The 25,881-nt window shown below is 33.8% G+C and overlaps 2 protein-coding genes across 3 annotated transcripts; one reads left to right on the forward strand and one right to left on the reverse strand.

Annotated features, from left to right (window-relative positions):
• Positions 1 to 4,339: 4,339 nt before the first annotated feature.
• Positions 4,340 to 11,215, reverse strand: LOC147478227 (protein HIGH CHLOROPHYLL FLUORESCENCE PHENOTYPE 173, chloroplastic-like). Of its 2 annotated transcripts, XM_086583276.1 has the most exons (17): positions 11,058 to 11,215; positions 10,761 to 10,964; positions 10,498 to 10,659; positions 9,704 to 9,754; positions 9,486 to 9,620; positions 9,283 to 9,306; positions 9,024 to 9,135; positions 8,736 to 8,861; positions 8,549 to 8,598; positions 7,573 to 7,731; positions 7,359 to 7,454; positions 7,143 to 7,258; positions 6,935 to 7,058; positions 5,711 to 5,824; positions 5,426 to 5,506; positions 4,760 to 4,923; positions 4,340 to 4,550 (listed from the first exon to the last, which is right to left on the reverse strand). In XM_086583276.1, exons 1-16 carry the CDS (start codon positions 11,103 to 11,105, stop codon positions 4,777 to 4,779), a joined length of 1,749 nt encoding a protein of 582 aa, XP_086439402.1. In that variant the 5' UTR covers positions 11,106 to 11,215; the 3' UTR covers positions 4,340 to 4,550; positions 4,760 to 4,776. The 2 variants fall into 2 exon arrangements, with proteins under 2 accessions (XP_086439402.1, XP_086439403.1); XM_086583277.1 differs by lacking the exon at positions 9,486 to 9,620.
• Positions 11,216 to 15,986: 4,771 nt separating this feature from the next.
• LOC147478228 (putative sugar phosphate/phosphate translocator At1g06470) lies at positions 15,987 to 25,235 on the forward strand. Its single transcript, XM_086582765.1, has 13 exons — positions 15,987 to 16,184; positions 16,402 to 16,972; positions 17,080 to 17,249; positions 17,860 to 17,945; positions 18,109 to 18,158; positions 19,899 to 19,966; positions 20,918 to 21,018; positions 21,246 to 21,258; positions 21,429 to 21,613; positions 21,912 to 21,998; positions 23,439 to 23,533; positions 23,915 to 24,079; positions 24,779 to 25,235. Exons 2-12 carry the CDS (start codon positions 16,470 to 16,472, stop codon positions 24,036 to 24,038), a joined length of 1,482 nt encoding a protein of 493 aa, XP_086438891.1. The 5' UTR covers positions 15,987 to 16,184; positions 16,402 to 16,469; the 3' UTR covers positions 24,039 to 24,079; positions 24,779 to 25,235.
• Positions 25,236 to 25,881: the final 646 nt, after the last annotated feature.

The raw sequence follows: 25,881 nt of genomic DNA on the forward strand, positions 1-25,881 counted from the left end.
TCCGATGAAAAAACGCCAAATTTTCAAAAAACACCAAATTTTCAAATAGTCTCTCCTAAAAATGCTCTTAGTAAGCTTTTAAATAACAAAATAATTTTTAATTCTCACTCAAATCCAAATAGAAATCCGCTTAGAAAAAGGAACATTTAGCACGCCTTTTCCTTTATGCTCCTTGTTCTCCCAAGACTTTGTTATACACTTTCGAGTTTATGACTATTTAGTATTTAGGCACTTTCGTTTTTTTCCTAATGGTACTTAATTTTGTTTCAGCTCATTATTTATTCACTACCTAAATTTCAATTTGTTTTAATTTAGTACTCGCCAATTTTCCTCATCCAATTTCACTAACAACATTAGTGCTATTCAAGTGAACTATTTACACAAGATATTCACGTAAACATTGCTTTTCACTATTCACGTGAACATTGTTTTTCAAAAATCAAATTTTGAAAACAAAAACACTATTCACGTTAGTTTTTTTTCACTATTCAAATTTTGAAAAATCAAATTTTAAAATAAATTCATTAATAAAAAAATAAAATAAAAATTAATAAATTAAAAAAAATAAAAATTTTGCTATTTCAGTGAACAGCTTTTTAAAAGATTATTATACCAAAAAAAATTGTTCACATGAATAGTAAAAACATTGTTTATGTTAATAGTGTTTTTTATTATTTTTCATTAAAGAATTTATTTTTAAGATTCTTACAAAAAAAATTGTTCACGTGAATAATGTTTTTTTGTTTTTCAAAATTTGATTTTTGAAAAAACATTGTTCACGTGAATAGTGAAAAACATTGTTCATATGAATAGTGTTGTGTGAATAGTGCTAATGCCAAGTAATGAAATTGACTAATTGGATGGAAAAATAACTGAAGTATTAAATTGAAACAAATTGAAACTTCGTTGTACGAATAGACGAAAAACAAAATTCGGGTACCATTTAGAAAAAAAAACGAAAGTTTGTGGTACTAAATAGTCATAAACTCTACACTCAAACACCAACATCCTTCAAATACCCCCACAAACAGTAATATAGAATATAATAATTAATAAGAGTAAGAAAAAATAATTAAAGCAATACAAAGCATCTATTGCAACAAAATTTAGACACCAGGAAAGAATAAAAGTGTTTGATTTCTAAAATGGGTTAAGCTCAATGTTGAACACGAGCATAGTAAAAACATTCTAGAAGAAAAATAAATCTCTTCGCCTCAAAAAAATAATGACAATAGTTGAAGTACTCAATAGAGAAAAATAAAACATTTTTATTTTGGTTCTATCTCAACATACAAGAAACTATATATAAAGGTAAAAACTTACCAAATGAGGAGACTAAAAAAATCAGAGAAAGAAAATAAGTCTTCTAGATTAGACTTCATTACTTTAGAAAATAAGTGATGAGTTTTGTTTTTGCAATAGAGAACTTCAGTAAAGTGATAATATCAACTTTGTTTTTACCAATAAATACATGAAGGATTATTGAACAAAGTCTATGAGTTCAAGATATTTGTGCGAAAGTATTGAGGAAACCATCAAATCATAGACATTAGTCCTCCATATATTTATTAATAGCAACAAATTTGATTTTATCATTTTACTGAAGTTTCTCCATTGCAAAACAAACAAAACAAAACATTTTCTTTTATATTCTAAAGTAGTGAAATCCCAATCTAGGAGACTCTTATTATTTTCCTGATATTTCTAGTATATATATATTGTTTTGTTTGTTGAGATGGAACAAAAATAAATAAATAAAAATAAAATATCTATCGAAAGTGTTTCAACTATCGCCAAGTATTTTTTGAGGTGAAGCGATTTTATCGCTTCTAAACGCTTTCACTATGATTTATGTTTAACATTGAACTTAACCTATTTCTAAATCAAATACTTTTCTTTTTTCCATTTGTCCAGATTGTTTTATTCTCGTTCAAAAAAAGCCTTGTGAGAATGTCTTGTATTGCTTTTTTTTTTTCTTACTATTTTTATACAATACACTACTGTTTGTGGGGGTATTTGAAGGATGTTGGTGTTTGTGTATAACAAAGTCTTAGGAGAACAAGGAGCACAAAGAAAAGACGATGCTAAATGTTTTTTTTTATTGCATAGTTCAAAAACTTAGTTACAAAACCTATTACTAATTTAATAAAATAATTAGGCTCTTTAAGCCAACCGAACAGGTAAAAGAGATAAAAACCCTTGTTGATATTGTCCTATGACGGTTCCCCAAGTATAACATCTCATAATATGGTTGATAACATCCTTAGAGAGGTCAAGAAGACAATAACACACTTCTACAACTAAAGTAATTGTCTTATCATGACTCATATGAGCAATAGATCTCCACCTTGAATCACAATAAATTCTCCAAAAGAACCATGAGTGATGTAACAATTTTATCTCGAGGAAACATTAAACTACCCAGTTTCTAACATGTTTCCTTCTCTCTTATTAGACAGAACATAAATTCTGAAACAAATTTGTTGTACTTGTTTAGGACTTTAGGATATAAACCAAAAATAAAATCAAATCAAATAGTGAATTGGCAACAGAGTGGTATGCTGTTATCTTCACTGTGCATATGAAAGGAACTCTATGGTCTAGACACAGCATATAGTTTTTCTGCTCAACTTTCCCACCCAACATACATCATTAAGCAAATATGTGGTGATCTACGTATAAAGCCTCCGAATTGATAGGGTCTCTTCCACATCAGTATTTTCCCCTACTTAATTGAGTTAGCTCCACTTTCCCATAGATATCAAACTAAAAACCAATAGTGAATTAGCGATAGAGTGTTGATCTCCACTATCCGTTCACTAAAAAAGTCCCTAATTGTCTCCACTATGCGTTCACATACGATGGTAACAGAATCCGCAGCTTCTCAGCCCTATGCAAAACTACAATTATCCAAGTGTAAATCCACTGAGTTTTGTGTTTCCACTTTAACAAAACTACATAGTATATACTAACTAGACACAGGCACACAGCTAGAGCTACTAATAGAGCTGAATATAAAGAGATCTAAAAATCTCCACAACAGATCTAAGCTTAACTTAAAAACAGACAAACACATTGAACCAACTCATCTATGAACTGAACTAAAACTTCTATGAACACTTCAATCCTAACTCGCTTAAAACTACTCAGATCTTTATCACTACAACAATATAACAAATACCATACACAAGACAACAAAAACATCAAAAAGCTTAAATATTTTAACAAAACAAAACATGAACTACCCAAGTTGAAAAAAGTACCTCTCTTGGCCTGCAGTGTCCCAAATCTGAGCTTTAATAACTTTTCCATCAACAGTTAAGCTCCTTGTAGCAAATTCCACACCAATAGTAGACTTTGATTCAAGACTAAACTCATTTCTAGTGAACCTTGAAAGCAAATTAGACTTGCCCACACCTGAATCTCCAATTAAAACCACTTTAAAAAGGTAGTCATAGTCATCTTCAGTTCTATAAGCAGCCATCACTGTACTTGTTTTTGTTGCAGTTGGGAATGATTTGAAGTGATGAGAAGATGAGGTTTTGATTTAGTCTGAGTTTTTGTGTAAAGATTTGATTTTTATTTTGTTTTGGTGGAGTTTTTTGGGAGGGAAAAGTGTTGAAAAGAGTGCTTGTCTGGCTGTCTGACAAGAAATGAGGATGGTCTTCTAATTTTCTTTTACAAAAGTAGTTAATGATGAGAGGAAATTACTCAAATGACCTTACTCAAAGAAGTTGAATTGTCTCATTTTAAGGCTAATTAAGTCATATGAGGTCTTATGGCAACTGTTTTTGGTTTTAGTTGCACAATTTAGCATCAATCTTAGTTTCACACTTGTGTGTTGAATCCTGTACACGGTTGTCTGGTAGAGTGGTGAAGAACATCTTAAATTGTAATTCTATAATAGTACCAAAGACCATGGTATGATAAATGGAACTTATTAAAGGTGTGATACATGTTGTCATCTAAAGGATCAAACTCAAAATAGTTATCCATCCTAAATCATCTTGCTGATCAATGATTGTCAAAAAATAATGGATTGTCTACTCTTTCCCTCTTTGTTTATTCAATGACTACCTAAAGCATTGCAGTCAGAGAAACGAAATGACCCTCAACCTTAGCAATGTTTTGAACTTTGATCAGTACAAAACATAATCAAGCCGAAACGCAGTAATAGACAAGAAGGGGGACAAGGCACAGTACTGACTTAAAAAAGAACTTTGATCCAAATAAATTCGACGGAAGCAAGGAGCAATCTACCATTCATTTTCATATGAAAAAAGTCTTCATGATCCAAATAAATTCGACTGAAGCAAAATGAAGTACGGAAACAAATGGATACTGTCAAAACTGTGCTTATATTTATTTACATTCCAAATGTACAAAGTATTGAACATGATAAGTTCCATAACCATTTTGCATTACAACATACCCATCAACTCCAACTTAATATATTGCATAATAGGTCCAAATTATATTGTCTCTATTTATTGATTGTTTACTTTCTTCCCAAAGACCTAAACTTCTAGCTTCCCTTGTCCAAAAACTTCCTGCAAAAGTTCAAAATATAAATTGGAAAGAAGAAACTTGGAAGTAGAATTTAAAGTTAAAAAAAAAGAACATAGAACTGCGAGCACCATCCGACCAGTAGACTGCACATGTCTCTTATTTAAGAATGTGATAGAAAACCTGCAACACTCTTAGCACCCTATGGTACAGTGAATTAAACCAGGCTCTTGAGTTTTGACCGTCTACTTACACATTATGCTGCAAACATCAAACCAACACAGGGCTCTGCTCCAAAGCTTCTTTCCCTGTAATGCCATCCTTCAAAGTTTTGAAATATGTATCGTAGTCCTTCTCAGGGGGAAGGTTTTCCGGATCCACTGTGAATGGCTCGCTGTATGGAATGACACTTTTAACCTGAAACAAGTGAAAGTCTTAACTTGATATGTGCCCACATTGTTAATAGGTTTTGGTGCTTCCATTATGACAAGGAAATTTGTTTAAGCTCAAAGTGATGAAAGTATATATTCAGATTACAGTAAAGAGACCGTGCTTCAAGTGTAATCTAAAGCGAACTGTAGCTCCCCTCAATAATAGACCTCCATGTTGTGAGGAGAAGGAATTAATTTAAGATTAACGAACCATTGTGTGTCAAGCATAAGATAATTGTGCTAGTCTTCAAGTTGATATTACAATGAAATGATTCCATGCAAAGCATTAGAACAGTAGTTCATACTTGCCCCTACAAGACATTGGAAGTGCATGACTATCTTGTTGATGGAAAACAGTAGATGAATTCATATCATAACTGAACATCTCGCTCAACGTTCAATGACACTAGTTGAATATCTGAAATTTGTTGCATCATATGTGGAGTAGAAGGATAATAAAAAAGTCTGCGAAAAGTTTTAGGAGTGACCTCAAATGTCTTGTTAAGTGCATATGGACTTTCTAGAGCAGCAACGCATATGCGAGCAACCTCTTCCCTTGAGATTTTACCCTGTACCGATCATGCAAATTGGAAGTATCCTATCAGGAGCCTGAGATTGTTTTTACCTTGTAACTTGGAATTCACAAAATATATCCTCCTTATAAAATACATGATACACCAAAAATCAAGACGTTCCAACGTACTTCAAAGAATAACCTAACGAGTTACAGGATAGCAAGTAAAGGGTCAAAAAAGCTTATTGAATGGGAATACCGTAATATTGTCTCCTTGCTCAAAAATGAGATCAGCTCCAGCAGGCTCTTCTGTCAATGCACAAGGCCTTATTATTGTGTAAGGGATTCCACTATCACGGATCACATCCTCCCCCTGTTTATGAAATGATAAGAAACCTGAGGGAGCTAGAGCACTAGCACAATGTACAGACAAAAGAAATGATACAGTCATGGGTGGAAAAAAAAAGAATAACACCCTAGCAGAAGGGGAACAAAAAGTGAGAGAATATGTCATTTATCAACTGTGCCTCAGTAATTTGCTTAAAAAGTTACCTATCCCGAGATCAGTATTCAGAAGGATCATCTCGAGGTTATTTAACTTACAAATAAAGTGTCTCATTTGTGTTTTATAGATTATTAGTACACTGTTTTTTTCCCATTTTGTTTTCTCTATCTTTGTTACATTCATGGTGATGTTGGAAAAGTGTCTCCGTTTTACAAATGTCATGCTTTTGATTTAACTGCAAGCTCTCTACCCTGCTTAAGTGATTTCTAATCGTTATTGTTCTAAATCTAATCTGCCGTGAAAATGAGCCTGTCCTCATTTATAAATACAGGAAGCCACAGAAAAAACAGTAACATATTATTCCACTAGGCAAAAGGAATCATTTTCCATCTCTAGAACATATCATTGAGGATCTCAACATATTCAGATACTAACTTGCCTACTTAAAAATCTTGCACTCAACTATAGATTTCTTTCCTCACCTATGTTGCAGAGAAACAAGACGAATTTAAAAACTGCAAATAAGATTCAGCATTATCTATAATCTAGTAAAAATATAGACACAAGATTTACGTATTTTCCAAAATAAAAAACGAGGTTATCTCTAGTTTTAATATTTCAGAACTCAGCAGCCACAGTGACACAAAGATGCACACCTCTGAGAGGAGTAGTGATAAGGTTGATTCTTGGGATTTTATCACAAACCTTTCACTCAAGTTGGTAACACACTTGGCTTCAGCTACACTGACAAATATGATAGTATCGCTCAAAATAGATTTTGGAAGGTTTTCTAGAAAAATAATGTGAATAAGAAGCACCTGGTAAGACGTTCAATTTGAAATCCATCAATAAAATACCAGACCAAGGATTTCCCTAATGAGAGCAGGGCTAATAACAGTTCCAATATGGAGTGACATGAACTCCACATTCTTTCTTCTGAAGCTAATTGGATGGGAAAACAAAATGCAAAGTGCAAACCTTCAACTTGAATGTGAGAATAAAGTCCAGCTCCTTATTCAAGCGAACAGCAGGAGGCTGTTTAGTCAAATCAAGTCCAGGTCTGTCAGGTCTGGTGACTCCTGCAGAGCTCACATGTACAAACCTACCATTGGACAAATATATCAACGGCCAAAAAGTGAAAATATTCTTAGAAACCAAAACACTTTCAGGTGCTATAGTTGAAAACCTGGGAGTAATTGGTTCTTTCATATATGCATTTATGGTTGATACTGGAAGCTGAAATGGTCCTTCCACAAAAGTTGGATTCAGTTTCCCATCGTATTCAAACTTGCTGAACATAAGCTGGTAAAAGATAAGTTAGAGTAACAACAAATGAGTTTGAGAATACATGTAGAAGATGGATTAGATTGGGTGTGAAAGGAAAAAGTGGTTATAAATCTACCTGCAAAGAGACAATTTTGCTTGGATCAAAGGGTGGAGCATCAAAAACAGTCTTTGCTCGAAATATAGGTCTCAAAGAAGAAAAAGAAAGACTTATCTGAAGAAAAATATCAAGACCAAGAATATGTTAAACCGGAGATTTTATTAAGAGAACGCACTGCAATGCATCAACAATGTGACTTAGTGACTATCACAGGAAAAAGAGAAAGGCTCACTGTCTGCCATTGATCTTTAACAGTGTCAAATCCTGTTGTATAGCCTACAGTATCCCACTCAGCGCTAGTTCGAACAATAAGTTTATAACGCCGGCCATCACCTTTAACTCGCAATTCTATTCCTTCGTAAGCAGAAAGATCCTCAGGTACAGAAAAATTCTGAAAAGAGAGAAATCATTTACAATATGGGGAAAAAACTAGTAATCGTGCAAACATATTTGTAGGACTTTTTCTATCTTTGTCTAGCCTTTTGATCATCAGGAGACAGTGAGAATGAGAAAAAGCCTTTGGATAGGAAACCCATCCACACAAATACAGGATGTAGCAGAGGACAGATTAATCAGGTAATGGAGGTTGTGTGTTGCACCAGTACACAGTTGACTCATCATTATCTTTCTTTAGAACGTTTTCCAAGTGATACCAGGTCTAACTTATAAGACTCAAAATATGATGGGCTGGTGGCCTCAAGCCAAAGGTTACCTAGTTCTCAACATTTAACTGGGGTTTTGGCTTAGGCAAGTAAATATACACCATCTAAACTTTGGCCAGGAGTAATATGGGTTCCAGTTGTTGAAGTCTGGCTATGTCTGGGTTGTAAAATTGTAATTCAGTCGAAGATGGTAGTAGTTTCCCAGAGAAACCTTGGATACACATCTGCAAGGACATCCAGGGCTTTATACGTAACAGGAGCAAATAAATTTAAGCACAGACACTTGGTTCAGTCGTTTTTAACAACTAAATTGTATCAAGCTGAAAAGTCATACAAGTGAAAAACATTAATTTGCTTTGAAATGGAAGATTCAAGTTTTAAGAAAGTAGGATAGGAAACACTTTATATGTGAACATCGCTTCTCATTAAAATGACTCCAGAGCACCAAGTGCAATTTCAACAGTACCAATTTCATGACCCAACTAAGAAAACATTCAGAAAATTGGACAGCACTGCAACAAAAATCCAAACACTTCCTAGGCATACCTTGGTTCTGATGCTAGTAAAACCACCATTGTTTGCAGTGGAGACAACACCTGAAGGATATCAGAAACAAACTTTTTAAGAAACACAATTAACTAATATACGACCTAAAGGTCCTCAGAGCGATAATACACATTAATCATATATATATATATATATATATTCTTGGAAGTAATTGAAAGGTATTAACCTTTAAAGAGCCCAGTGGGTCCACCACTCTCACTGCCTGTTGGATCAACTTGAAAAGTACTTTCACTAACTCCTCCCATGACAACATCATCTAAAGCACCCCAAGGTAAATCTGTGGATAAATTATCTGCAGTGGAAACTCACTATGTTATTGACATAAGGGTGAATAAAAATGTCCTTAGGAACAGAATTTCCATCTGACAAATGTTCTGATCAACATAAGTATGAGACACCTTCAATCAACTGTTGGAAGTTAACTATGTTTTCCCAACGCCAACCAAAGCTGTACCTTGAAATCCAAATAGCAACTTCCCATTTTGAAGGCCAACACTTTTCTTCACAGCATTAATTACATTCTGCATCCCGATATACTCCACCATTTCAGGTGAATCACCTTTTATCTACACAACAATCACAGGAATGTTAAAGGTTAGTCGATAATCACATGTATAGACATACCACAATATAAAAAAATAAGATCCAAAATTCAAAATTTTATAAGAGAATGAATCTGACTCCTGACACAATAGAGACAGTCATATACACACCTCTGGTTCGAAAAACTTGATTCCCTGTAAACACAAGGAAATCCAAATGTTAATATACTAAAAAACGTTTACACACTTCTAAATGTGCATTCAAGCTTTAAGATTAAGAAAATAATAAACAATGAAGTTCAATATGCTACACTCACTCAGCTGTCATCAAGAAGTAATAAATTTAATCAACTGCTTAGGGATCAAGATCCTACTTGGCTGTATTTTTGCCTATCAGGAGTGTCTCCTTCCTTAGGGCCAACAATGACAGATACTACATTGATAACTTTCTTCACTCCTTTGAAGTACTCAGGAGTTAGAGTACTCTCCTTGGTAATGTCTCCAACAATCTAAAAGAATAGGATACCAAATTATCATTTTTTGCACAAAATTATTTTCCTTCACATTCATTGGTTGAGAGAAAATAAGTTACCATGTCAACATCCGGGCCTAGCATTCTTTTCGCCTTCTCTTCATTTCTAACCTGAGAGAATGAACATTTGTAAATGAAAATTTTGAAAGAATAACAAAAAGGAAAAGCAAGATAATAGGATCAAATCACATTTACCCGGAAAACACAAGCACACATGCACACACACACACTCTAATGGACAGCAATGTAATGACTGCTGGTTCCAATGATTATGTATTTAGACATCTTGATCTTGCAAACAGCAAGGTGATAACGTGATACATATCATGTATACTTCTATCTCTGTCTTACATTTAAAAATAATACTTGTTACATTCACCTCAAATATTTCATCAACGTTCTCTCATTTCATCAAAGGGCATAAACGCTGCTTGACAATAACAAATGTTTCTCTCTTGTTTGTATCTCAATCTCACATTTCTCCTCCCCTTCTCCCACCTCTTCTCTTTAGTCTTCAATCATCTTGTCACCATTGCGACATTGCACAACATACTAGTTTATTTTTCTATGTAGCCTTCCATAAATGTGACACCGTCCATGACAAGGAGATGGGTATAGTATACCAACAATTAGGTATGTGACCGTAAGCCGTAGCAACAAAAACATCAAGAGGTGATAGTGTTAGTCAGAATTTGGATCTTAAGCAAATTTCAGCAATTGGTATCCTTCCCATTTTAAACATATTATAGAACTTCAAGCAGCTAAATTATCGAAAACACAACAAAAACAAAAGAATTACTGTTGAAATTCTGAAATAAAAATGCATGAATCGGATATGAGCATAGTAGTAATACCAGTACTCTAAAAGGCAATCCTTTTTTGCGCAAAACCTCAACTACCCTTCGCCCAACACCCCCAGTAGCTCCAGTTACTAAAATCACATCAGAAGTTCCAATTTTCTTCACTGGTTCACTTGTTGTCGAATTCGATAATTTATCAATCAAAGATGCAAAGAACTTCACAAACACAAAACAAAGTTCACCTCATTTCAGTAACCAAAAACGTCTAAAGACAGCGTAAATTTTACTAAAAAATGAAACATAATGATCATACATACCTTGGCAGGAGAAGGAGGGCCATTAAAGTAATACAAAGTTTTCAAGAATCTACCAATATCCCAGCCTTGCTTCCCACTTTCTGCAACTATAGAACCTCTCCTATATGTTCTCAAAGAAGTGAAGGTGGTGGTAGTTTCTAATACTTTTGAATGTAAAGAAGAAGCGAACAGCTTGTTATGTGAAGTGTTGTTGTTATAGAATCCCTGTAACATTAAATGAATCAGTATATAGTTATAGTTATAGTTATATATAGTAACTTAAATGCAAAGTGTGGATATGGTGTTTATTAGTGTTACCTGGGGTTGAAGGTTAGTTGACAGTTTAGTTGAAGAAAGACACTCCATGTTCTTTGAGAAGCAAAGAGGTTCAAGAATGATGAGCTATTAATATAAGCTGGAATGTTGTGGAAAGTTCTGAGGATGGTAACGTTTGAATGTAGAACCAAATATAGGCCACATATAATTTACTCAGTGTAAAGGGATGATCATGAGAAAAGTTGGTTGCATGGGTGTCTGTTGAAAACTTGAAATGAGGTTGATGTGAATGTTTCAACGGTTACATAAGAACCACGTAACCTTGTTAAAGTGTGCTATATATATATATATATATATATATATATATATATATATATATATATATATATATATATATATATATTATTCTAGAGACAGGAGTCATCTGGACTACGAGTTTGAGCATGGCGCGCACTTTGCAAGGACCAATAGAGCCAATTTAGTTTTGGGATAAATAGGAAATCAAATATATATTTATTAGTTGGGACTCTGGTTTTGATTAGAACTGAGAAAAATATTCTTTTTATTGGTTGATTTAATTGTCTTGTAACAAACTTCATAATAATTTTGCTCATCTTTAATATATAGAAAAATGTGGGAGTTGAGTAACAGTGTTTTGGTGTGTCCCAAGGGCAATTTTGGTAATTCCCATTTTATTTTATTTTTTATTTTTTTAAAGGTAAAATAGTAATTTAACGTTTATAATTTTTTTTTTAAACTCAATGGAGCCCACGTGGTATCACGTGGCTAATAGACTTAAATATTTTAATAGGGCAAGAGAATCGGGTTGGGTAGACCCGAATCCGACCCGACTCGATTACCGAATACATCAGGTTCGTGTGTTAGTGTGTATTTTCATATCCATTTATTTATTCGGTTCGGGTTCGGATATAATTTTTGAGTTTTTTTTAATTTTTAGTGTTATCCGATCGGGTCGGTCGGGTTTGGATATTAAATTTCAATTTTATTTAGATTCGGGTTCGTGATCATATATTACCAAACTATTCGAGTCCGAATTCTAATATAGCCATATCCGACCCGAACCCAACCCATTTTCTGCCCTAAATTTGAAGCTCATTTCTTAATACATAGCAACAAACTGCACAAATTATGGAGTTTGTACACAACTTAATGCACATACAAACAATTTTTGTCGTTTGTTCATCTATGTTTAAACTTGCTAAAAAAAATCTCGTTATAACAGTTTGACATGCCAAATATGACTTACAAGAAGTAGGGCACCCTATTAGGTTTCCTCATTAGACTTACTCTAATCTTTCCAATCCAACCCAAAGTAACATAAAAAGAGGAGTTAACGAGTATTACTCCCCTCCAACTAGATAAGCCAATTAGGATTTTCCTCCACTAGAAATTAGGGTCCCCTCCCCTACCCAAGTTGACTTTTTTTTTATGTGTATTTGGGAGAGACCCTAATTTCCCAAGAGAAATCTTAATTGGCTTATCTAATGGAGGTAATACTAGTTAACCCTAAAAAGAGTCCTGACATGGAGGAAATTATCCCTTGTTGAAATAAAGTACACTAAATAAAATTGTCCTTATCTTGAGATTGCCAGGTGGGTTTTACTTACACTTTCCATTTTGTGTTGGGCAGACCCAAAAAAAAATTATTACAAGTTTGTCATTGCCTTAAATATACGTGTTTTGTATTAGGCACCCCCCAACTACATCAAAGACAACCTATTTAATCTCCCGTTGCCCTTTTCCAAAGGTTTTAAATTTCCACAATTTTTTAAATGATTTTTTTTTTTTAAATTGATTAACAAAGCAATGAAATCTTATGTAACAGATGACCCATAAATATCGTTGTGTAGTTACTGACCCAATGAAGTCGTCCAAGGAGAGCTAGGACGACGCTGTTGAGTCATTTCGAAGTAGTTGATCAGCATATGGGAGTTGCTTGAAAATTTTGCTGAAATGTGGGCTAGGGCGACAGTGGCTGAGTCGTTTCAAAGTAGGTGATTCGGCTTGAAGGAATCGCTCAAAATATTATAGTGTCAATCATTGGTGTAGTCTCCATTCGACATCACCAGGTTGTTTGGGAGGACTATAAAGTGGCACCACCAAGTCGTTAGAAATGGTGTTCATATGGTGTTCAAAGAGATCATTTCTACCAAAAAAACGTTTGGTTTCAAAGAGGTTGTTTACAAGCTACGGGTTACAAGCTTCACTGAGCTAACATTGCAACTTCAAATGAGAAGTCTAATTTGACTTTTATTTACAAGCTTCAAACGGAGAAGTCTATGTTAAAATTTGGTTACAAAAAAGGAGTATCAATACTCAATTCTTTTGGCAGTTAAATCAGTGGATCGAGTACTCGTACTCGCCGGGTAATCGCTAGTCGTCACTCAGCCAATCTGTATTACCAATACTCCCCAAAACAAATTAGGCTCCTAAAGTTGCAAATTAATCTGCCGATTACCCAGTTAATCGTTTCCAACTCAACAACTTTTTTTTTTATTATGTAATTATAATATTCTATAATTTATAATTTTATAATATGCTGTCCAATTGTTTTTTTTTATATAGACTTTATTTTGTTTTGTAACATTTGTATTTGTTTATCCTCCTTTTTTTTCCATATGAAAAACATGCCACCCACGTTGATTGGATGAGTATGATTCCAACAATACATGACCAAGGATATGATATGAATGTGTACTAGCTTGGGCTCCTTGTTTTATGTAATTTTCACCTCTGTTTTTATTTTCATATTCATTACGTTTTATATATATAAAAATAATAATAATAATAATTTAAAATATGTATATATATATATATATATATATATATATATATATATATATAGAAAGAGGAAAACGTGGCCATTGAACCTCTTCGTTTGGTTTTGGGCTTCAAAATTAAAAAAATAACAAATAAAAGACACAAAAAAGAAAAGTGAGAGAGATAGTGAATAGTCACATACACGCACACACACGCCTAATAAAAGAGAGAGAGAGGTGAGAAATCTATAACAAAAAAGATAGAGAAAGGAAGAAAAAAAAATAACGAGTATCGGCGCGACTTCATTTCCACGTTGTATCGGGTTTCCAATTTCACATAGTTAAGCTTAGATTTAAGCTATCTAAAATGCACAGTTTTGATTTGAGACAAATGTGTTTGGTTAGTTATTTTCTAATTCAATAATAAGATGAATGACGTATTGTCTGCACCCGTAGTCCCTATGTTGCGTGTGTTATAATAACTATGTCGGTTTTTATTTCATTGAATTGTTATGCGACTGGATTGCTGTATTTGTGGAGAGCTTGCTAAGGATTAAGAACAAAAATACGAGTTTGTTATCAGTATCGGAACTCACCAACTACAACTGTGAAATAAGTAACTTCAATCCCCAAAAAGGTGGTTCTTGCACTTTATCAATGTATTACATCGCAAAGTACGGTATCGGATTCGAAGTTCGTTAGGTGAAAAAGGCGAAAAGGTAAGGTGAAAATGTAATTTACGTTTTCTTTATGGAATATAGAATAAAATTAATCTGCCGATTACCTAGTTAATCATTTCCAACTCAACAACTTTTCTTTTATTTTGACTTACAATAAGTAGCACCTATTGGGCTACCCCCATTAGACTTACTATAATCTTTCTAATCAAACCCAAATAACATAAAAAAATTATTGATATGGAGAAAATGATCTCTCGTTGAAATAGAGCGCACTTTTGTAGGGACCGTCTCTTGAGATTGCCACGTGGGTTTGACTCACAACTAAAGGAATTAGAGAAAAAAGATAAATCATTTTATTTATTGAACCACAATTTTATTCTTTCGAGTCATCTTATTCTCTTGGCTTTTCACAGCTGTTTTAGATTTCATTATATTATTCTCTCATCAGATTAAAGACCAACCCATTTTCATCACATAATATAAAAAAATAAACAAACTTATAATTTATTATAATTCATCCAAACTTGATGAAAATAATAATATTTTTATCGTCGAGACCAATATTTAAGAATATACTTGCAAGTGGCAATGAGAGAATTCTAGTACCACCTCTCTCTCTCTATATATGTATATATTTATTTTTATTTCGCTGTAATATATTAGATATATTTTATTCCTTGATCATTTTTTTTTACTGGAATTGCATATTATTTTTGCTTAACAGAGAAAATAGTAAATAGTTGAAAAAGGATAAAGAACACAAGAGAGAGAAAAAAAACACCAAAGTAAGTAAGAAACTAATAATAGCAACCTACACTAGAAACCAGTAGCAACTGATAGTTATGAATTGGTGACTATTTATACAATATTAATAAAAACTAAAACATCAGTCATCCAGACAACATAGAAAGAGAATAAAAATAAAAATAAAAAATGCGACAAAAACAAAAACAAAAACAAATAAAAATAGTAGTGAGCTATCCTATCCTATCCTTTTTTTTTTTTTTTTTTTTTACTGGTTTTCTAGCGTCGATTGTTATTAATTTGGTGTTTTTTTCTCACTCTTATACTGTTCTATATCTCTTTTCAATAAAAATAATATACTATTATAGTAGAAATACCAAAATGATCAAAGAATAAAAGAATTATCTTCTGATATAATTTTTAAACATTGGTCTCGACAATAAAAACAATATTATTTTCATTAAGTTTGGATGAATTATAATAAATTATAAATTTGTTTATCTTTTTATATTATGTTGATGAAAATGGATTGCTCTATAATATAATCTGATGAGAGAAGAATAGAATAAAATTTCGAAACACATGTGAAAAGGCATAGGGAAAAATATGAGTGGCTCAATAAATAAAATGGTTTATCCATTTTTCTCCCACGTGGCAATCTCGCGATAAGGATGGAGAGATCTAATCAGGACTCCGTAAATAAGAGGACACGTGCAAAAAAAAGTCTCTTGCTGGCCTAAAAGTAAATTTGCACTTGTTCGACAGGCAGACATACATACAAACAGACAACCAACGACTTCAACATGGAAGTACCAACTAACTAACGTTAACGTCCCTCCCTTCCTCAAATATAACTACTTATAAAAATTTATCTGTCCTATAAACTCCCACTTATTAGATTTCCAAATCTACTCCTCCTCTGGCCCTTTCTGTCTTTTTCCAGAAATAAAGATCTGTTTTTTAAGGTTTTTTCTCTCTCCCAATTGTTAATTTACATTAAAGGATCTATCTTTTATAATGTTTATTGATCTACTTGATCAGTTTCTGTTGCAGTCAATCTATTTTTGTTACTATTGTTGAATTAAGAATTAAACTTTACTTGTTATTAATACAACTAGTTGTAATTTGAGTGGCCAACTTGTTAGTAATGAGACATTGATCCATTGTGTGGTTTTGTAACAGGGTATAAGGAAACTGGGGTGGATATTATTAGTATAATAAATGGCTTTTTCCTAGCAGGGTAGTAGGAGATGTTAGAGAGTAATTTGGATGAACATATTGAGATTGAAAAAGGAAGTGATGCACCAGTTCTTAGGAGGGAGCCTTCTTTCTCACGTTGGTGTGACAAGGATGGGATTGCCCATGCAGAACATGATTCAGATAATACAAATGAAAGTGTAGAGGACTCTGATTTTGAATTACCTTTGCTTCAGAGTTCCGGGATAGAAAACAACAAGTTTTTGAACGGGGCGAGACTGCAGTTCACTAGGTTTAATCAGAGAAGCATGGATTTGAATGGGGGACACACAATGGATAATGTATCTAATTATGTTGATGAGAATGGGAGTCATTTGAAGTATGTGCCTTTTGATATTGAAAATGAACCTTCCAGGCAACGACACGATGATGGTTCTAGCTCAAGAGGAAATGATGATACAGAAACAGATACTGAAAGCCCGGTTTCTTTGGCTACTGTGCTCAAGACGTTATTTTTCATTCTAGTATGGTACACTTTCAGCACGAGTTTAACACTGTGAGTGCTTGCCTGTGCGCAAATACTTTACCGAGTTAATTACTAATTTTGTCTCATTTCATCTTTTATTTTTATCAGTCTGATTACTTTATCTTTGTTTTGAGTAGGTATAACAAAACACTGTTAGGAGATAAACTGGGAAAGTTTCCAGCTCCCTTGTTAATGAATACTGTCCATTTTGCAATGCAAGCTGTTCTATCAAAAGGCATTATGTTCTTTTGGTCTCAAAGGTTTCAACCTAAAGTAACAATGTCATGGAGGGATTACTATATGAGAGGTAACCACTTCACTTCCGTTTGCCCTCTTCTTTTAAATGTTAGATTAATTCCATTATAGCAGACTCTTGTGCATGTCTGCTGGCTTACGGATTCGTTTGCTTTAAGGTTTCCTGTTGTTCAACAGAAACAGCACAAACTTTTGCAACTCCTGAGGAGAATTATAACTTGAAATTAATCACATAGAAAGTCTTAATTCCTCTGTCCTATTAATGTGGCCTGGAACTTGTCTAGTCCGTTACATACTTATGGAGTGCATGTTACATACAGTAGTTGGTTATGGCTTATACAATCACTGCTTTGGTAGTCCCTCGTCATCTTAGGCATCATCCCTGACCTTTTTTTGCTGTATCATCACCCTTTTGTCCAATTGTTTCACTCATGACTTGTTTTCCTCCCTCTAACTATTTGTGTTTCCGGTGTGTCATCATTTTTTATCTTCAAAATAAAGTGTTTTGGTTTGATCACATCTATATTATTGTTATACATTTTCTCAGCTGTTGTTGTGATCCAAGAGTCTTCTTTGATTGTTTCAGCTGTCAAATTTGTATGCTGCTTAGTTTATTAACTTCTCTAACAACTAATGCTACAGATGGACTTTGCCTTGAACAGTTGTACCAACAGCACTTGGGACTGCACTGGATATAAACCTGAGCAATGCCTCCCTTGTTTTCATCTCTGTAACATTTGCCACCATGGTTGGTATTTGCCCCTCTTCATACTATATCATGATTTATCATCATCATGTGAAAACAGCATTGTTTTTCTTTTGTTGTTTACATTTCAGTTACCAATTAGCCTATTTTGCTCATTGTAATATTATTTACTTATACTTTTCATGTTTTCTCTCTCTCTTTACAGTGTAAATCTGCGGCTCCTATATTTCTTCTTCTATTTGCTTTTGCATTTAAGTAAGTTTCTTCAGTTAAGTTTTGGGGGATTTAGGGATTAGTCCTACTTGATAATGTGTATTTAGACATTGAGGACAAAATAATGTGTAATTAGGGATTGGTCCTATTCCAGTCAGTTGACCAGTTTGACTGTAAGTTGAAAGTTATATATTTCTGAATTCCCATAATACCCCTTAGTGTGAGAGGCATGTGCTTCAAGATCCAACCATAGTGCAGAATGTTGAAATTAATGAAATTTCAATTTCTTTATAAACCGAAATTTCATAGAAATGAATTAAGACCTTTTGCTCTTTCAGAACAAGTTTAATATCAATCTGACCCCTTCGTCCCTTCATCCCCACCAATGTCATCTTAACCTACTAATTTGAGTAATTTCATATGGGACCCATCTCTTCCATAACACCCCATTCTTCCAAAATTTCATTTTAATCCACTAATTCATTATAAAGCTTGATAGCATGTGATAACTATTAGTCATTTAAAGGATTTCAACTGAATTGATCTTACCTTTAGTCATGTGAAGGATTTTAAATATCTAGAATTAGTTGAAAACATCAAGCCAGATAACTAGGATTAGCTCTTGAAGTTTATGAGAAATGAATTGGGTGGTTGCTTGGCGGGGTTTAACATTCGGGATTGGAATCTAGAAATGGACTGAGTTGTTGCATGTTGGGGTTTAATATTTGGGTTGAGAAATTTGTTATAGTTAGTAAATTCCCCTTCAAAGAATCATACTGTCTCAAGGTTATGAGACACAATTTGGAGAATAAGAAATGAGGTGTTTCTATCTTATGCTTTAGAAGTTTAGATTGACTTTTTGAGAGTTGAATGAAAAAGAGAATCTATTAGCCGTTGGATTATATGTAAGATTATTACACGTGGCATCTTTTTAATTGAGAAAATATTAAAAAACATGTGTTTGCCATGTAATGGGTATTCGTATTTTAGACATTACACCAACTTTTAACAGATGATTTGAGTCAAATGACAGTCAACCTATGGTCAAATTGGTCCAGTGATGGGAGTAGGACCAATCCCTAATTACACATTATTTTGTCCTCAATGTCTAATTTCCTATTATCAACTAGGACCAATATCTAAGAACCCCTTAAATTTTTGTATCCCCTATATAACCTTCTTTATTATACTATTTTCTTACTGCATCAAATGAATGCTTCATGTTTATTATCTGGAGGATATGTGAAAGTATACTTGAGCATCCCTACACTAGTGTTCAGCTCAGAAATCCACATAGAATGGATTAAGGCAATTACATGTCAAATTCCATGGCTAGGATTACGGTTTAAGATGTCAATTGCAAACGCTGAGGTTTTATTTTATTTTATTCTCTTTAGAAGTTTTTCACGGAAACGGACTTCCAACCTGAAAGGATAAAAAGAAAAAGACTACTCCTTCTCCCAATTCATATGTTGGTTATATCTATTTGACCAATTAATCGAGCATTGGTTATGTTTCTTTAATCTCTCATAGGAAAAATACTGAACTACATGCGGCATCCAAAGAAAGACTATTCCTTTTTCCGATTTTTATATTGGTAATATCTACTTGATCAATTGATCGAGCATTTGTTATTTTATTTTATCTGTTATAGGAAGAAGGAAAATCAATCTCGTTTTAGATGTTAGTGTGATTCTTGTACAAGGTAGCGCACTATTGAGACCAATCTGTTGAGTTTATCCAGTTTCTTTGTAACACTTCTACATTGTGTTTTATTTCCAGGTTGGAGAATCCAAGCTTTAAACTTCTAGGAATTATGCTCGTCATCTCCGTTGGAATATTGTTAACAGGTATATAGCTTTGTCAGATACCTTTTTGCTAATAGAGTATTGATAATTTAAATTTTAAGAATGTGGTATAAGTCCTTTTAAATAGAAAGTGTTCCCACCTGGATCACCTTTATGTAAAAGATGTTGTAATTTAATAACTTAAAGGAGTTGCTGTGGTGGTGCTTGGGGATGGGTTTGAACCCAACACCTTTGACTTGGATTGCAAATTCTATACCACCACACCAACTCCTTTAAGTTGTCAAAATACAACACCTTTTATAAAGGTAATACAGGTGGGAGTTGAGACCACTTTCTATTCACAGAGATTTATCCAACAAAGTTCTCATACTCCATATATACCTTGTTTCTTTGTGTATATATGCACAGATACACAAATGTGGATGTCACTTTCTTATCTCTTTTATTGCACTATGCCATTGACATTCTTCATAATTATTACAACGCTATATGGTTCCACATCTTGGAAATTGCTTACGGAGAACCCAATCCTTTTCCTAATGTCATGTTCCCTTTGGAACTGTCATTTCAATTAAATATATCAATGTTATACGTCTGGAATCAATATTCTCAGTAATGAAATTATGGTTTGTCATTAGACAAATGTTATACATCTGGCACTGTGTAATTCGATGGGTTGGTCGACTGTTATAGCCCGATGGGCATATTGATTGAATTATACACAAGTGTAAGCTTCTATATAGGTAGATCAATAAGATGGTTTTTGATTGAAGGACCTATATGTTTTGTTACTAGTATTTAATTTAACACCCTTTCACTGAAAAGTTTGATTATGGTAGCCATACCTTAAGTAGAACAGTTTTGAACAGCATCTTTTGCTTGGATAATAATTACTCTCCTGCAAGTAGACATGTTATTATTCCATGTTACAAGTACGTCAACTGTCATTCTATTGTATGATATGGCATGAATGGTTTAAGTCTGCCTTGGCAGTTGCAAAGGAAACAGAATTTGAATTCTGGGGTTTCATTTTTGTGATGCTTGCTGCTGTTATGTCCGGGTTTCGTTGGTCCATGACTCAGATTCTTTTGCAGGTATGTCATCCGTGCTTCTGTTTTTCCGTCGAATCTGCTATCCATATGTGTTTTAGCGTTTAAATTGTTTGTCTGAATTTAGGGTTTTAATTTTTTTTCCATTAACTATGCCATTCTAATGTGTCTAATGCAATTTTCCATTTCGATTTTTTTCCCGCTTCTCTTTGTTATTCTGAATCTGACATTTTCTTCTGTTTGTGTTCCATGATTCCAAAACCGGCATAAAGAAAGAATGTTATGGTACGTAGTCAACTTATTTGTTTATGCCATTATGATAATTCAAAAAGAGCAACTGTGTACAGTGTGAAGCAATGCTTAGAAGTGTGGTAATTTGCTTTTTTCGCACGCTTTGGAATCTGTTTGTTTTTGTTACTTATTTCTTTTAACATGTTTTTATTTGAAATTTTCAGGTTTAAAGGACCCCATTACTTTAATGAGCTATGTAACTCCAGTGATGGCAGTGGCAACTGCCCTGCTCTCTCTCTTTTTGGACCCATGGGGTGAATTCCGAAGGAATATTTACTTCAATAGTTCATGGCATGTCCTGCGAAGTTGTCTATTAATGTTTATCGGTGGAACCCTAGCCTTTTTTATGGTAAGAAATGTGAAGCTTATTGTGTATAAATTATAATATGGAATAAATCTGTATTGGGATTGTTCACGAATTATTAGAGGTCTGTAATAATTTCTGGATATTTTTTTCGAAAAGAAAAAGTAAATATTTCTGAAGAATCAATACTGCTTTTCAATTTACATACTTCAAGGATACTGTTTTTTCATCAACTAAGTTATGAATTACAGAATTAGTGACCTTTGTTTATTATTCAACGTTCATTGATATTTATATTAGATGATAAAAAAAGTTGTATGCTTTTGTGCTCTTCCTTTTGTAGGTTTTAACAGAATACATTCTTGTCTCGGCAACTAGCGCAGTAACAGTAACTATAGCAGGAGTAGTGAAGGAGGCTGTTACTATTCTGGTATACCGATTTTCTTAATCTCATTTTCACGAGTTTTGACATGCAATCTGGCAATCTTTGTGATAACTCCTTTTCTTCTTGCTTCCAGCCTTCACGTATGTTTGTTAGCGTCAGTACATTTTGAAGGCTTATAAATTTTCTCACTGTTTTTTAATGTATCCTAGGGTTTACAACCCTTGATCATCCCCAAATTAGTTGCTATCATTGTTATTATTTATTGTTTTTAGGGATTTTAGACATGAGTTCTGATTAGTGTTTTTGGCTATTTCTATTTCTGAATTTCATATCTCTAATTCCATTAGAATTGTTTTTAGAATAAGTTTATCTTGAGATGTCTAGTTTAGTTCTACATGGGGCATTGAGTGCTTTGTATAACAGTATATAGGTTCCTAGGGCCTCTCCACTTATTTTGGTTTTGAGTTGGATGCCCATAAAAGTTTAAGATGGTATTAGAGCAGGCTATTGTGTTTAGCCCAAAGGGCTTGTTGTTTACTCCATGTTGCCCAAGTATGTTTGTCCACGTATCCTCACTCGTGAGGGGGTGTGTTGAGTTGTTTAGTTTAGTCTCACATGGGGCATTGAAAGCCTTGCGTAACAGTGTATAAGTTCCTGAGCCCTTTTCACTTATCACCAATTGGTTTTGACTTTTGAGTTGGATGCCCATAAAAGTTTAAGAGTTTCTATTTTCAAAATTGTAGAAAGTTGTAATTGAATTGTAGGGCTCTGGCCATAGTTAGAGTTGCTGATTAATAAAGTTTGCGTTTAGAGAAAGGTTTTCGCTATGGGAATTTTTGTGTGTGAGAGTTTGTGTTCTTCGTGAGGAACTAGGTTGTTGAATCCTTACATCAACAGAGACTTTGGAATTAGGTTCCAAAGACATATCTTTGGACAAACGTGTCCAACAATTTTTCTTCCACGTAGACAAACACACTTTACATGTTCTTAGAGATAATGAAACGATTCTGCTGATTACAGAAATATGAATGCGTCTTTAACTTGTAGCTTGGTAATCTGCTAATTAAGGATGTTTGCAAATTGAACATATGTGTCAGACTATAGATCCCTTGAGTCCCTCTTCCTATAATGACGAGAAATGTAGCCCTTGTAGCACCTAAGACAACAGATGGGAGTTATTGCACAATAATGAGGAAGGCTCAGAAGATGTTAACATCTCATAAAATTCTGGAAATCTGAGGATTCCTTTTTCATTTTGCAGCAATTTTGTAGTTTCGATCTCATTGAAATCCCTTAATATGTTTTAGTACCTCAACTTAATTTTAAGATTTAACACCGACTCGTGCAGGTTTTTTGACAAATTTAGCTTACTATTTGCTAATGCTTTGTAAGAGGGGTTCCTTTCTTTTTTGTTGAATTATAATTATTTATTTAGTGAAACATTCTGTCAAGTGAAAACTGATTTTGTATTGTATTGCATGTCAGGTTGCTGTATTTTACTTCCATGATCAGTTCACCTGGTTGAAAGGGATTGGACTTTCCATAATCATGGTCGGTGTCAGTTTATTCAACTGGTACAAGTAAGTTGTTTGTCCTTGTACATTTCAATTCCTCTAATTTGGTAAAGTATAAACTGTTTGTAGTTGCTAAACGTGTAAAGCAAGTGCTTCTATTTTCCCTCAAGCCCCCTTTTGTAATTAACACACTGGTATTTAGTATAGAAAATTTAATCTATAACTTATGGAGGTCTATTATTTGAATTGTATATAACTAGAGGCCAGAAATACATTATCCGTGACTTTATTAGGGAGAGCAAAAAACAAGATATGTGCGTAAAGATTAAGTGATCAAATTCCCAGATTGTCATCATATTTTCTGTTTGCTACAGTTTCTTATCAACATAAGGGTTCTCTCTGATCTGAACTCCGTTATCTAACACCTTACGCTATTCATTTTGTTAGATACGAAAAGCTAAAAAAGAAGGGTCAAATGAGTGAAAATGATGAATCAGGATCATCCACAACAAATGTACCTGCAAAATATGTTATCCTTGAGGAGATGGATGATCAAGATGATGAAGCATGACAGTTCTTGTGGGTGAATTGACTAAAATCTGTGATCTATTGGTGAGTTTCTTGCTAGTTAGATTCTTAATGTACATTCTAGTGTTACACTGAGACAATGCTGCACACACAGACGTATAAATGCATATACGATTCACTTGTGAGGATGAGCTCCACTAGGCCATGGTTAGAAGTTCATAGTCACAAAACAACCTGCTATTTACTAATCTCATTGTGCCCCCTCTCCCCCCCCCCTCCATATATATGGCAAAGGTCAATGGAGTGTTGGAAAATTCTCATAATTCGGTAGAGGGACTTTGAGCCAAACTAATATGTGTAGAGTGTCCTGATCTTTGATGAGTGAGTAGTCTTGTGTGGACATTTTTCTCACCAAGAAAAGCAGCTCCAGCCACAACAACACTAACTCACCCCAAACATTTGAAATTGGCTAAAGAAATCATACTTGATGAGTTAAATATGATAATTTCTTATTATAGAGATCACTCCAAAGATATGGAGGCCAATCCAATCAAAATTTTGTAGTTAGGTTGTGATAGCTATCTAATGATCATTGAGATTGTGAATTGGTAATGGGCTGTGGGGAAGCAAACTTCTGCTACTGCAGCCGTATTTGTCTTTTAGCATGGAAAGCAATTAGCGTACACTGACATATGTTACCCAGTTTTGTTTATTTACGGGTTTTAAGCTTTGTAGTTTGTACAGCATTTTAGCTCATGCAGTTGGTATAAAATATGGATGCAGATCATCACTGTCATTGCCACGTGCCAAAATATAAATAGATTTTCCAGGGACTGCATTCTCTTGACAAAGTGATGATGAGTGCAAGTACAAGATAATCCTAGCAATGCAGCCTTCACTGAATGCTGACAAGGCAATTTTTCACCGGAGTGCTTTGTCTATGCACTTCTGTAGTTTCTCTCAAGTGGTATTCTGAAGATTATACGGTCAGATGGAGCCAATATCAAGGATTGCATGGCACCAGAGAATCCTTAATTAGCAAATTTTCATTTCTTACCAAACATCTTTGGTTTCATTTGTAAACGTGTATATATGTTGATTGATTAGAACGTCTTAATGCCATGAGATTTGTTTTTGTTTTTTTTTTGCTTTTCATCAATAATGTTAAAAAATCAAGGATGAATTGGTGTAAGTTTGTAACACCAACTGCAACAGAACATTAATTATCTCGAGTTTTGCCCTTTACCCTCCGGGGATATTAGCAGCAGTCGGTTTGAGATACTATGGGAGATACATTCCATTTTCTATTAGCAATATACTGAATTACTGTTTACTGACATAGAAAGTAGAGATAGCAAGAAATGATACAAGGTTTAAGGGGAAGAAACCAGATCCATGATACAAGGTTTAAGGGGAAGAAAACAGATCCAGTTAAGTACATCAATAGAGCTCTAAAGAATATACAGATAGTGTAGTCAAGGCGTAAAGCACACCTAATGTGCAACACCCTCTTGTGCTTTAGGTGTGGCGCGTGCCTGATTGAAGTGAGGCGCGTAGTAAAAAAAAATAAAATAAAGATATATCAAATACAAAATAAAATAAATATTAAATATGACATGAATTATCACTAATTTGTTTAGCCAAACTTTAAAATTAATTTTATGTGATTGTAAACATGAAGCTATTGTAGTTATTTAAAAGAAAAATCTTAAGGAATAAGTAAAGAGCAAAATAAAACTCGTATCTCTCAATACAATCTAGCTTAACTTTAATAAACTAAAATAATAAACCAATCGAATTGAGCCAAATGAATTCTTCATGAAATAAAACACGTGATTCAAATTTCAAAATCTCGTAAAACTTCATTTAATCTATCTTTGTGTCTT

The sequence above is a fragment of the Coptis chinensis genome, chromosome 9, assembly GCF_015680905.1.
Source record: "Coptis chinensis isolate HL-2020 chromosome 9, ASM1568090v1, whole genome shotgun sequence".
NCBI classification, from domain to species: Eukaryota; Viridiplantae; Streptophyta; class Magnoliopsida; order Ranunculales; family Ranunculaceae; genus Coptis; species Coptis chinensis.

Bases quoted from the DNA above. Each gene is read 5' to 3' on its own strand.
- LOC147478227 (XM_086583276.1), bottom strand. From the start codon at position 11,105: ATGGAGTGTCTTTCTTCAACTAAACTGTCAACTAACCTTCAACCCCAG. The intron at 10,660-10,760 runs GTATGTATGATC...GTGTTTGTGAAG, and splicing joins GCCCTCCTTCTCCTGCCAAG to TTCTTTGCATCTTTGATTGA. The intron at 4,924-5,425 runs GTCACTCCTAAA...CACTTGTTTCAG, and splicing joins CACTTAACAAGACATTTGAG to GTTAAAAGTGTCATTCCATA.
- LOC147478228 (XM_086582765.1), top strand. From the start codon at position 16,470: ATGTTAGAGAGTAATTTGGATGAACATATTGAGATTGAAAAAGGAAGT. The intron at 18,159-19,898 runs GTAAGTTTCTTC...TTTTATTTCCAG, and splicing joins CTATTTGCTTTTGCATTTAA to GTTGGAGAATCCAAGCTTTA. The intron at 21,999-23,438 runs GTATACCGATTT...ATTGCATGTCAG, and splicing joins AGGAGGCTGTTACTATTCTG to GTTGCTGTATTTTACTTCCA.